Source organism: Megalops cyprinoides, chromosome 15 (assembly GCF_013368585.1).
Source record: "Megalops cyprinoides isolate fMegCyp1 chromosome 15, fMegCyp1.pri, whole genome shotgun sequence".
NCBI lineage: Eukaryota > Metazoa > Chordata > Actinopteri > Elopiformes > Megalopidae > Megalops > Megalops cyprinoides.
Genome location: NC_050597.1, coordinates 3,421,825 through 3,435,952, shown reverse-complemented (window position 1 = coordinate 3,435,952; position 14,128 = coordinate 3,421,825). Strand labels below are relative to the sequence as shown.

The window sequence follows — 14,128 nt, the reverse complement described above, 5'->3', positions numbered from 1 at the left end:
GGGCCAAGGCTGTAATTCCTTACTCTGCATTGCTCCTGTAAAACTCCAGACGCATAGATGGATAATGCGTAAACTGCAAACTCAGAGCCTCTGAGTGAGGCTGTCTGATAAGCAACTAAAATGAAACTCTAGCTCAGCAACCAGCTTTTCAATTTGGAATGGCAACGTGTTCATAGAACCAGGGAAATATTCAGTGCAATAATTTAACGCATTCAGAATGGATCCTTACATCTCCGCATAAAAATTCCCATTCCCGACAATGGATCACCTTACATTTAGCAGAGGAATGTTTGAGAGTTCCTGTGTGTTTTATTGTAGTGCCAGGAAAGTCACATTCAGTCCAGATGTAACCTTGCATGCAAACATGCGTTTCCACAGTGATGCTCTGTGTCATGGCAATTGCCTGAGTCCAGACTCTTGTCCACCTCTGCTTGTCCACTTGGCCTAATATCTTCAAAAATACCATTATTTCTGCGAAATCCACTGCAGTGCCTAGATGACTTTAGTAATTGTACTTTTGGAGTCTTAGAGACTTTTTGCAAGTGAATGTTTTCACTTAATCCATGGATTTGCGAAGTAGTAGATATGTGGACATAAACATTGTATTAATATTAGTGTAAGATGTATTTTTACCACACTAAGTGGCTGGATCATGCCCCCTCCCCTCAAATTACTGTAGCTGTTACTTGTTATTCATTCATTCGTTCACTCACTCACTCACTCACTCACTCACTCACTCACTCACTCACTCACTCACTCATTCATTCATTCAATAAAGTGTCTAAGCAACTTACTACTGTGTTAAAACACAGAAACAATCCTTCACAAAAAACAACTGTAATGTTGGTGGCTAACTTCTGGGTTTCATTACCATTGAAATAACACATTAAATAAGGGAAGATCAAACAAAAACGAGAGACTGAGTATACATTTTGACTCTGTGTAGCTTGGTCACTCTTGTGTTTATAATAAAAACATTGAAATTCTCTTTTATATTTATACTGTCTAAAAGCTGTTCCTGGTTTTTGGCAGTTTAAGACATTTTGAAACATTACGTAACTTTGGAATCTCATAGGATGATACAAAACTGTGTCAAAGCTCAGCTAGGCCTTATTTATAATTAATTCATTATAAATAATGGTGGATGAGGTCTATCCCACCTATCAAAACAAAAAGTCCCATTTATATGTATTAATATTATTCATTTCCTTACATTGCACATAAAGGAAATAGTTTATTATTGTCATTTAGCAGATGCTCTTACCCAGAGCAACTTTGATAGGTTTCACTTTTACCTATTTATGCAGCTGGATATTTATCGAGGCAATTGTGGGTTAAGTACCATTCCTAAGGGTACAACAGCAGTGTCCCAGCAGGGAATTGAACCAGCAACCTTTCACTTACTATGCCTGCTCCTTACCACTACACCCACTGAAAACATCACAATCGTTAAGGACGACAGGGAGAAGCCTCCCAAGGGGGGGTTGGATTTTGTGTTGTTTACATCAGCATAACGAAGCACTGTTGTCAGGTTTCTGTGTTTTAATGTTACAAGAACTATGACTGAGAAACACTCAACACAGACTGTGGGGGAATCAGAAGTGTTACGTTTTCCTTTCCAATAACAGAATCACCAATAAGTAGTAGTATGGTAACAAGGAATAAACCAATAGCCATTTACACTTTAATGTTATTTAACAGCCTGCACTCCTGATTATATTCTTAAATGCGTGTGCAAACATTACCCCATTAGCTAAGTACTGTTTCAAGACAGAACCATCTAGGTACAGGCCTATACTGTACGAGAAACCCGTCATTACAAATGTGGTATGCTGCGGCTGTCGAGCTCTCTGCGCTGTTCGATGGAAAATACTGAACTGAGCAACAGCATTATAGATATTAAGTGGTAATGCAAATTGCGGACATTTTGCCCGTCGGACACTGTCCCTAATGTTACACTTTTATCGGAACTGGATGTGACAGGAAACACCTGGCAAGAAAGTCAACTGTGATCCGCTTCCGGCCGCAAATTCCAGACGTCATCACCTGACGCAGCCCCGATGGAGTTTACAAGAAGTATCCCTCAACAGGTAGAACTCTGCACTTGACCACTTTCAAGGTAACGGGTGCACCTGTACACCAAAGTTACAAACTGCGCAAATATTTATGTGCGGTCCTTTCATCTTTGGATATTGTTTTTATCCCTGTTTTCCGCTTACGTGGACATGTATTTGATCGCCAAAACACCATCAGATTTTATCTGGTAATTACGGCTACACAAAGCGCAGCCTTTAACTAAATAAATACCCATTAAGAAGTACATTATGCAGTTAGCCGTACGTAGCTATGTTTGTATCTGAAAATTTTAAGAGTTTCGGCAACAGCAGACTACGCGCTCTCCATATTGTAGCTCCTGGATGTAACCGGCGCGCTGCTGCTCGCTATCAAGCGCAGATACCAGCCGCAGCTGTGAAAATTTTCTACATTTTAAAAGGAAGCTGATTTATGTCCATTCGTGCAAATATGTTAAAAAGCAGACCAAGACTAGAACTCCATCTCTCAAATGAATCTATTACTAGTACTTTAAGACTCATTATTCATTTCCCTTCCCCTTGATCCCGATGGCCATGTAATCTCCTCAGTATTTTTATGACTGAGGTTAGTGGAGAACATGTCTGGGCTCACGCGATCTTTCAAGATTGTGCCATTCTTGCATTCTGGGGAAATATGTTTCAGGTTGATGGGCTCCCTAAGGAGGTCTAAACATTTATAAAATGAAACGTCCTCAGACGTCTTGTACAAAAATCCGCACAATTTTACTGCCGCGCCGTCTAAATATAGCGTTACCTGTGTTATGGGAATGATAGTACTCGTATGAATACCTCAAATACAGTTTACACTGGTACAGTAGCGAACTGTGAACTCACAGCACAGCATGTTTATACCTGGTTTATTCTCACACTTACTAAGCGCATAAAGCATGGAGCTTTATCTGCAAGGTTTATCCCGTTCATGAATCTGCATGCGCGCAGAAGCGAAAAAAAAAGCCACAGGTCTCAGTTTCTCTCTCCTTGTATTCCGGCCGTTACGTGTACTGAAATGAACCTAAGTCAGATCGGCGTCATGGACGTTACAAGAGGGTTATGACATTCTCTGGTCTGAATGGGACGAACGGTAGTGCTGGTTTTCACTCCAGACGGAGTCAAACTTCATTAGGGTTGACTGAGCAATTAAGTGAAAAGCACGGTATTTTCATGCCTGGTCAATGCAGGATAATCGTGAAATATGAAATGAACAATGAATTCTGTGAAAAGATATTTACATATTTGAAACACCAGTTAAGCAGTAGCCCTTCAGTCATCTGCCTTGAAAACCTAAAAATGATACAGCCATGATTGCAGCATTACTTTTTGTAGTTGTTTTAATGTTTCAGATAGGTTTTTTCACACCATAGCCCTCCATGCACTTTAAAACTATGATACTTTAGAAGTATACTTATTGCTTTAACTAATAGGTGAAAACAATACCCTCAGTAATCTTAGAATTCCAACCAGTATTATCTGAGTGTACACTCACTTATAAAGTGTGGCAGTTATGAATAGTAAGATATGGCATCTTCTTCCTGTCAAAATACTGCTATTTTGAGTGTACACATTTCTATGAAAGTAGTAGTAGTGCTAAGTTAAGTTGTACCAGTAGTGACTAAGCAAAAGAACCAACCGCAGCGACTTCAGCAGGGGTTTAAGCCTTGAGTTTAGGCTACTGAACTCTGTTGAACCAGGGCAGCTGTTCCCAATCTCCCATTCTGCGCAGCCGTCCCGGTTCTGATAGAGTTCAGTCGTCTCGCCGTCTAACCTCACAGCTGAAACCTGCTGCAGCGAGCCCCTTTGCGTCTGAGGGGAAAACGGTCTGACTTGGCTCCCCTCCCATTTCAATTAAGAAACTGAGGAGATACAGCCGCCCCCCACCGCCCCACACTCCTGACCCCAGACACATTAAAGAAATAGTTTAATATTTTGCTTGATGAGGGTATTTTTTAGGATAAACCTTTCCAGAAACAGTTATAGTCCCCCCCCCTTTCCATGTAATCAGTTGTACTTAGTCTTGAGCTGCCATTTTCACATGAAGAGACATTATCCTTCCCTTGACCAGGCTGTTGTGCACTTGTTGCCTGCAATGAGCATCCTGTGACATACTGTTCTGTCTTGTGGTGAAATTTACAGGTGAATGTTACCAAGCAGAATGTGTTTGTTTGAAAGTAATGGAAAGGCACTTTGTGCCAGGATACTGTAGTCACAGGGAACTCATAGACAGGGAGAACTCAGTGGTGTGGGGCTAAATGCATTTTGTATAAGCCAATCTTGATTTAGAATAAAAATATGTATTTGAAAAGAAAACGTTTTGAAATTTGACGCTTTGATCTCCAGGCTTTTATTCACATTGAATGTGTCACTGCTGGAAATCGAACAAAGCACCTGCTATTTCATTGCCTTAAACCCCCCTCACCCCCACCAGGAAAAAAAAAAAAAAACTCCCTGAAAATTTGTAGAAATCGAGGTTGCACAATCATTGATGTAGCACACAGGAACAAACCTCAAACTTCAGTTTCAACTGTACAACTTGTAACTTTCAGCTACAGATGTACAGTTGTGCTTTTCCTCTGTAAAATAGATCCTTGCTATTGTCAACACGAGCTTATAATTTCTATAAAGACACTGTGTCAAAGTTGATATTTTACAAGTTAACAGTGTTTCCTGTACACAGTCAAACACAAGTTAAATAGTTAAACATACAGGCTGTATTTAAACAGATGACCACTAATTTCTACTGCATCAGCACAGTTTTGCTAAAGCAGAATTAAGCTCACGCCAGTTTTTTCTTTCAGCAGCTAGTACCAGAGTTCTCTGAGGGGGTAGAAGGGTTCATTGTATCAATAATTTCAAGCTGCAGGTCAAGTAAATGCACATATGCTAAATTACCTAATTATGTATTCTAATTTTTGAAAATTAACTTTGTATGTAGCATATTCTGTATGTGTACACAGAAGAAACTACAGTAAACAAAAATACAGTGAGTGTGAGTGATTCTCTTTTTTTTTATGGGAGGGGCTAGGAGCAGAAATGGTTACAGGTCAGTAATTCTGTGTTTCAATATTATAGCACACATTTATGTTTTATTATAGCTGGTATGTCTCCAGTTTAAATGCAATATTGGTTTTTCTTTCAAAATGACACAAAGACCTAGGCTTCAAACATCTGCAGTTCTCAAACCGGGACACTCCGACAGCCGAGGTTGCACTGCCAGCCTTGCACCACAAGAGGGTGCATTTATGCCAGAAACATTCTCGGCACAGCGGCCCTCTGTGTTCTGAAGCAGCCTGACTGTGGTCCGCTCTCCTCCAGCCTCTTGGCCCTGAGAAGAAGTGATGGCTCTTGCAGTGACCCGTGTTCAGGAGCCCCTGAAACTGAGAGCCACTGAGCTGAAAGCATACCTGCTGTTTTACATTACGCAACCCCTTCTGCAGCCTGGACAGAGGCACTGACGGGATCTCCAGAAGCCAAAACAAGACTTGTATGGCTTCTTCTTTAAGCCAGAACTCTGTCCCTAGTATTTCTGTTTTTTCATTTCCTAATGATAACCCTCCTTGAGTGAAAATTCAAAGCAGGCCATTTTCTCTAAGTGTTCCCAGCTACTTTGTCCTCACCGTTAGCCTCTTTGAACCTTTCTTCACTCTCACGTGTAGTTTGTGCTACAAGCATATCTCTGCATGTTGCTAGGTTTTTAAAAAAAATTGTTGGGTGCAATTTTGTCTAAACAAAATCTAAAAAGTGTGTTATTCACGTTGCCCTGAATTTAAAATGGGCAGATGGTATGTTCATATTTCTCAATTCTATTCTTAGAACGAGAGATAAAACAGCAGAATGGCTTCTGTCATTAGACTCCATTTAATATCTCTAATTAGCTTTATATGCAAATAATGGTAATACAGAACAGGATGTGAGTCAAAGAGACAGTGGCCACAATTCAACCAGTGATTTTATTATCATAATACTGCCAGTTTTTTAACTATTCAGAGGTTTGCATTTACCACTGCTGAACAGGAGGACTAGATTATGAGCTGCTAAAACCAATAGTGTATGAAATTTTGCACTCTGAAAATGTGAATATAGAAATCACTGCATGCAGAAGTCAAAGTGAGTCTCTGACTGGAAGTTGGTGTTTCCAGATTTTGTTCACTTTTTGGTAGATTGATATGGAAGAACTGAAAGAATAAGTGTATTTATTCATATAAATTAATATAAATTCATTTATATTATTATTTATTAGAATTTATTGAGCAAAAAAGTAAAGCATTACTAGACAGCAAGGCTGAGAGAAGATTCTGTGATTAAGAATGCATATGTATAATTGTTCAGTTGTGTTACTTTGGGCCAGAAAATCACTTGTGGTTCACTGTATGCTAGGCATAGAAGGGAGGATGTTTCCTGCACACTAGCAGCTATCAGCGTCTGTATCTCTCCCTCTCTCTCTCTGCCTCTCTCTTTTTTGATGTCTCTTCTTAACTTAGCAGTTCTCGAAACCATCGTGGCTATCACTCGTGAGCTCACTCAATGAGTGGCTTCCCCAAAGAGTCAATAGAATTTTAAGACTGAATGACGAAAAGAAATTAATGAGGGACCCGCCGAGGTTGTGTGTGTGTGTGTGTGTGTGTGTATTTTATATGCGTTTGTGTCCACACCCAGAGGTCAGTGACAGCATAGTTTTGGTTATCATTTGGTAGGATGTGGTTTAAGTGATAGATTGTTATTTAGAAGTGTTTATGTTGTCCAGAACGTGACATTAACGCACGGGTTTCCCGGTTCTCGAATCTACCACTTTTCCCCGTTGTAGGATACACTAATAAAACGCCAAAGTGTAACGAGTGTAAAACAAATAGCCCATTAATATAAGCCTATTGCGCACAGTACGCACGGAGTGGTAAACAAGGTAGGAAAAATATATCGAAATTCTGCGGCAAGCGTTAGGTAAAAGAACAGCTTCATTCAACCACCGTGGGGTTGTGAAGAGCGATATACGATAAGACCGACCTATATAGAAAGTTATTAAAAGTAGCGGCTATGGTGGTTGTCAACATTTTTGAAAGAGGGTGCTGAGAGTTCAGATGGCTAAGAATGATACACATTGAACATTTTGGAAATGAATATACTGTGAGCACCCGCCCAGTGACGATAAGTAAAAGGAAGTCGCATTTACTTGTGGTCCAGTCAGTGTCTGAATTCGATTCATTGTTTACAATATTTGCTGTAAATAAAATGGCAAAACGTAATATGCACTAAACCACTTGATGTCCAAGATAGATTTATTAAATGCAAAGTCAGTATTAATACTTTCCATCGGTGTATTTTACTTTTGTATGAGATGATTTTGTATGAGTAATTCATGAATTTGGTTTTCTGTAAATATTTTTATCTGGGTTCTTTAAAAAGTGTGGGACTGAGAGAATGCGCCTCAGGCTTGCGGCGCTTCGTGGGCACAGCGCTGGTTGTGTTTGTGGATATTAGCTGAGTGCCGTTTTGTCGTTCTGCCATGCTGGCAGTGGTGGACCCGTCCGACACTCCCGACACCAAGTGTGTCGGTGTGTGTCTGTCGTTTCAGTTTGGATCACGTGGTCGGTCTGACAGCGTGTGCCTTAGAATAGAGAAGCGGGGAGAGTGAAAGTGACTCACAGTGGCTACTGGTAAAAGCAAAAACAGAAAAAGAGACGGTAAGTCAAACGAGAATATAAATGAGTCTTAATTACGCAAACGGTTTAAAAGAAAAAAAAGACTCATCTTTGACGCTTCTCTGTAAGATTGACGTGCACTGACTAAAATCACTTTCCGAGAACGAGCCCTGACAACAGGAGTGGTGCTGACTCTCAGATGTAAGTAGAGAATGCTTTTCACAAATTTCTTTTAGCGGATGACAGATACGTGCTTCGTTGCCTTCCGACTGGAGCGTCTCCTTAACTCTTAAATGGAAACTGTGTTCATCGCAAGAGTATGTGAATACACAAAGTACATACGATGGAATTAAGCGTACGCCCGGAAACAGATTTTAAAAGACACTTCTGTGGTTTATGATTTTTAAATGTGGAAACTACACGAAGACGGACTAATTAACTGAAGAGCTGTTGTTTTGCGCAATATTTTATATCTGTGCGTTGATTCACAAACCCACCGATCATGAAAAATCACAGACTTGTCACTCTTTCCCAGTTGATGTAACGTATTTACTAGTTTTCCATAAGGGAATTTTATAAATGAACATCGCGGAGAGGAAGAGGAACGCGTGCACATGAAGCCCGGTGATTCTGGTCTTCCTCCGGGCTCGGCACGAAACGGTAAATAAAGCATTCTGAGTTCTCCCGGTGGACCGACGCGATGAATGAATTTTGGAGCTGCGTTTATCGCCGTGTTATTAAAAAGGAAGTGGAACGATGCGCGAACGGAACGATGTTAGCTAATGACTTTGGATTGAAAGCAACAGCTTGCTCATAGCTCATGCCGTCGCTTTGGCATCGCAGCTCATCTGCACACCATACTTCCTGCGCGCGTGGATGCCACACTGCAAACTGTTTGTGAAGAACTAGAGACCTAAGGGTCTGTCGGGTGATTCCCTCCCCTCTCCAAATTCCGACCCCGGGAGATAGCGACACTCCTTCAAAACCCCCTTCTCCCAGCGATTGTCTCAGATGGCCAGAGCACTGTGAATTTTAGCACTTTGTCCAAATATCGGAATACTTGAATAAATTGAGGATCCGGTCGAAAGGAACTGTTGCAGCAGAAGGAAAGAGGAACACAACATTTACTTTCTAAATACATATTAATTTTATTTAATTGGAATTTCAAAATAAAAATATTATCGTCTTCAATGTTTTAGCTCGCCCTGCGGTAGGCTACTGCTGTTATATGTGCATGCCCCCCGACTCCGGAGCGCACTCCCAGCCGGCGCTGGTAATGCCATGCCCCGCAATCACAGCGGAGATGAGGGGAGCTCGGGGCTCTGGATGAAGACCTCTCCCGGTCACCGCGCCGAGGGCTATGGCTTTAAAGATGTGGAGGCTGGTCGAAGGACGATGAACAACGCGGCCAGGGCCGGCGACGGCATGCTAACGGCCGTCTCTGGCTCCTCGCCGACCACAACAGGTGCAGGGGGCGCAGAAAACCTGCGAGGAAAGCAAGGAGCCCGTCTGAGTTTGCTGGGGAAGCCGCTCACATACAGCGCGCAGAGCGGCCGCAGGAACGCGCGCTACCGGAGGCTGCAGAACTACCTGTACAACGTGCTGGAGAGACCCCGCGCCTGGGCTTTCGTGTACCACGCCTTTGTGTAAGTACACACCATATTCTGTTCGCTTCACTAGGGTACCACACTGCGGTGCGCGGCACGCAGCGGAGCAGTAGATGGGAGATTCGCATTCTGTTGACTGATGCAAAAAGCGTCCCCCGTCACCTGTTGCTACAGTTTTCGTTTTATGATTCCGTTTTATTTTTTTTTAATTCGACGCAAAGCGGTCTGTCACACTGTGTAACGCAAATTTCTTTTTAAAAGAGAGTCTGTTCATGTTGTTCGAAGTCACATTCGAAATGCTACATCTGCACCCCTTTCAGTCATTCAGTGTCAATCAACTGGAAAACACGTTTACTTTAACTAAGCGTGTAACATTTTTGGAAGTAGTTGTTTTTCGTTTGTGTGTGTGTGTGTGAGAGAGAGAGAGACAGTGAGTGATGGATAAAATATTATATCAGAACCTATTCCATAAACAGGCTCTACAATATAGTGTTGTAATATATTTTATAATAGTCACAACAACAATAATAATGAATAATTTCCCCTTTACCTTTTTAAATTGCATATTTATTTTGGGTACTTATTTGAAGTGTTATCATCTGATTTGATTACGTAGATGCAAATGATCTCCAAGGTGAGGTTTTTGTAAAGGCAGATCTATGCATGTGTACACATGTGTGCGTGTATGTGTGTGTGTGTGTTTATGAGTGTGTGTGTGTGTGTGTGTGTGTGCGTTTATGAGTGTGTGTGTGTGTGTGTGTGTATGAGTGTGTTGGTGTGTGTTTGAGTATGTGTGTGTGTGTGTGTGTGTTGGTGTGTGTATGAGTGTGTTGGTGTGTGTTTGAGTATGTGTGTGTGTGTGTTGGTGTGTGTGTGTGTGTGTGCATGCCTGCCTGCGTTGTGGTTCTCAGACAGCAGAGTGGTCTTGCTACAGCAGCCCGCTGGTGTGATGAGAACAGATGTCAGTTCACATGGGTCTGATCCGCAGCAGGGCCAGCGAGGGGTGCTAGCATGGAAAAATATAAGCAATGCTTGTGGGAGTGTTTGTTTTGCACACTGTCTCTAATAACCCAAATGTGGACTCTAAGCACACATGTGGAGCTTCACTGGCTAAATTGTGTCAGCTAAATTATCTCTCTTCAAAGCTCACAGTCTTTTTTTCCCTGGGAACTAATTGATGGTATTGATTTAAGTTTGTGTTGGCTCTCAAAATGCATAAACATGTGTGACCTATAAAGACACTGAAATAGATTCAGAGGTAGCAGACATGAAGATACGGCACTGGTTCACAACGGCGGGCTGCTCTTTAGTGTGTGTCCTGCAAATGATTCCTGTTGAAACTGATCCCTGAAACTCCCAGTGACCCGTGCATGAGCTGAGAGGAGGAACTCACAGTGGCTTTTTTATCCCTGTGATTTTTATGTGGGTCCTGACTCCGTCATCATTTCCAGAGCATGGCAGCATTGTTGTTTTTTTGTTCTTTTTTTTGCCGTTTCTTTTATGGGGAGCCAGCAGGAAGGAAGAGGAGATGCTTTCAGTGTCTCAAGCGCCATGGTACTGTTTCAGTAAACAGAGAGTGTCCTTTGAGGAGTTGTGTGTGTGTGTGTGTGTGTGTGTGTGTGTGTGTGTATGGGGGGGGGTGTTACAGGCATCTCCAGAACATGCTGCCCTCAGTAAGTGATCTGTTGAAAAATCCCTGGCTTCCAGGAAAGAGTACAAGGTGGCTAATCCTTCATCTGTGAGGGCATAGGTCCTCCAGCTGGGGACACTGTTGCTGAGCAGAGAGAAACATGAGCTCTGTGTGTGTAAACCGCTGAAGGGGCGCGAGCGCTGAACCGTCAGTGCAGTCTCCTGCTTTATGTGCAGTGTAATTTGGACAGCCTCAGTGGTCCGCAATCCCCAGGGATGATACAAAAATAATAATAGTAATACCTAAATTGGTACTATTATCATCATCATCGGTATTATCAGCAGTGCTGTTTTTCAGAGGAGGAAGAGTTGCCTCCACAGTGAGGAAATGGGGGGTTGGCCAGCTGTGAAGGGTTGTGAGGCAGGATGTTGTTGTTTTATTTGTTATGATTGGACAGCTGAGGTCAAAGGGGGTCAAGCCGCTATGTCTGCACTGGCCGCGAGGTCCCGTGGCACTTTGGTGAATGCACAAAGCGCTGCTCAAATTTCACTCCAGGAAAACACTGCCCGTATGCGCTGATCTAGGACCAGTTCTGCTGTTTATCTTATAACGGTGAGGGTTGCAATATTGTGGTTGGGGATTTGGACTAGCATTTCCGCCACATAAAGAGTGAAGAGAAAGCAGAAAGGTGACCGTGATGTGACCGTATGATCGTGAAAGCCTCTTAAAGCGTACCGATTCACGCTCACACTGTGCCCTTTCTTAGGGAGAGGTGTCGCGTTGAGTGAAATCCACAGCTTGCACCGGCAAGGATGGCCGCAGTGAACCCGCTCTAGTGGATGATAACTTCAAACTAAGCCTCTACACGAAGAGGAGCGGGAGCAGCAGAAAGCACCCACTCCTCCGCTGTGAGTGGAATCATACATGATACGAGACGTCAGCCGGCTGTCTTTACCTCGTTTGCACTCCAGGCTGCTCACGGTGCTGCCGCGCCTCGGTGCATCAGTGCGGCCAATGCACGCTTTTATCGATCGGACTGGATTTCCCACCTTTTTACAACTTTAAAAAACTTTTTTTTTAAGTCCGCTTCTGGGTCTTACTGTACCAACGTCCAGCTTATTGCTACCTTGGATAAAATAGCCTTCCATCCCTGAGCGGTGCCATTAGAGCTCTGAGCTGAGGTCGAGCTGTACAGCGGTGCGCTGTAGATCCCCAGTGTTAGAGGGGGCTGACTGCATTTGTCAGAACAGTAGAATGTCTTACTGTCTTCCGACTCTGAACAAAAACCTACCTGCTCAAGAATCACCTTGGCAACCAACCTGAATGAGTCCAGTGCCTGGCACCCAGTGGCTGGTCTCTTCCAACCCTGAATGAAATCTGAAATAGTGTAATGCTCCTGTAACAGGTCATTGGTAGGTACTATGTGTATGCAAGTACCATGCAGATTAATGTTACTCTTATGTATCATTATATGGCATGATTTGAATACCATATTATAATTAGTGAATATTGTATATACTGTGTATTAAATAATATTAGATGATTTTGTTTGTATTGATAATTGTTGCAGTTGCTCTGTGTGCAGGTTAGTGTGTGCTATTTTGACCCTAAAGAATAATTGTATGGCTTAATGTATATGCTATGGCAGTTACTGTTATGCACTCAGATTGTAGCACCATTGACAACCAATTGTGTCAAAGGTTGTTCTCTACTTACGTTAATGTTGTTCGTGCCTCTTTATGAATTTAATTAGTCTTACCTTTGGGACCTTGCATGTTTCTGTAGGTGAGTGTCAAATGAATAAGTAGAAGAAATAAATAACTTTTGTAATTAATTAATTAGTGCTCTTACCTTGATCACCACCGACATGTGGAGCCCACAAGTGTGCTGCGTTTGTGGAGCTAATCTCCCACCGGTACCCATTGCTGAGCCGTTTGACAGTGTGAAGCTTGAACAGTGGTTTTATGTTTCATATATCATATTTTTGTATTTATTATATATATTATTAATCTTATATTTCATTAGAAATACTAAACTCACCTTTCTGTCTTTCTTTCTTCCTTTATGTCTTTCCTTCTCTCTTTTGCTTTTTTTCTTTCTTTGCTTTTCATTATTGTCCAGCGGCTCCCTCTGAATATGATTGCCTTTTCCGTGACTATTTCCGCAATTCACAGTTTGCCTCCCCTGGAGCTCTCCTGTGGTCCCTACACTAACGTAGACCATAGCATGTGTAAATGAGTATGTTCTGTCAAAGCTAGTTAGCCAAAGCCAAAGCGTCTCTCAAGAAAACGACAGTGATGGACCACTTCGTGATTACAGCGAAGACCATGAACAAGAAATACAGCATTTAAATCCCCCCTCCCCCCGCCCTTTAAATTAGAAGAAGAAAAATGTACTTCAGTGAAGACAATGTGTGTCGAAAAAGGCTTCTTTTTGTACTAAATCACTTGAAAGCATTTAAATTGTGCGTGGGTGTGTTCTTTTTTTTTTCTTTCTGTTCATTACCTTTTGTTACCCTGCACCTGTAGCGGTTATTGTCAGGCGTGCTTTTGATGTCCTGCGTCTGTGTGAAGGTTGGGACTGACTGACGAGTCTGTGCGCTGTGTGGGGAAGTCTGTTCTCTCTCTGCCCAAACACAGTACCGCTATTGAGCCCGCCCTGGGATTAATGAGTGCTTATCCCCACAGGTATGTCAGACGCAGGAAAACGGCTGTAAATGGATATACGCTCTCGGCGGTGTGTGATCGGAAAGGTGGCCGTAGCTCCGCTGCTGGTGATGCCTGCCTTCTTCAAAGGAATCTTTCACCACCCCACTCGCCTGTCCTCATAAACTCTTTGAACTCCACCCAGACCTCCGCCCTTAAATACCCCTGGCCTTACTCCACCTCATGCTCTCTCTAAGCTGACCCCAGCTGCTTTCCCTCTTTCTGAAAGATTCAGACCCACTCAGCATGTCACCCGCAGCTTGTCTACCGAACCAGTGCAGATAGTGGATGCATATAATTGTGTTATAATGTACATCTCAGCTGTATGCATAAATAATGTCTACTGATGGATGTGCTGTCAATAGGAATATCATATTCTGGCAGCAAAAAGTCAAAATTATAATGGTGGCTGTGAAGGAGAGGAGCAAAAAGAGAGAGTTCAGAGAGGCCACTTTCCTCGAGA

The 14,128-nt window shown here is 42.5% G+C and overlaps 1 protein-coding gene across 1 annotated transcript in view; it reads left to right on the top strand.

Moving 5' to 3' along the window:
• Positions 1-9,001: 9,001 nt before the first annotated feature.
• The window catches only part of kcnq5a (potassium voltage-gated channel, KQT-like subfamily, member 5a), a 137,772-nt gene continuing 132,645 nt past the window's right edge, over positions 9,002-14,128 (top strand). The window contains exon 1 of the mRNA XM_036546506.1: positions 9,002-9,369. Within this exon, the coding sequence (XP_036402399.1) occupies positions 9,005-9,369 (365 nt within the window). The 5' untranslated portion in view covers positions 9,002-9,004. The remainder of the gene's footprint in view (positions 9,370-14,128) is intronic.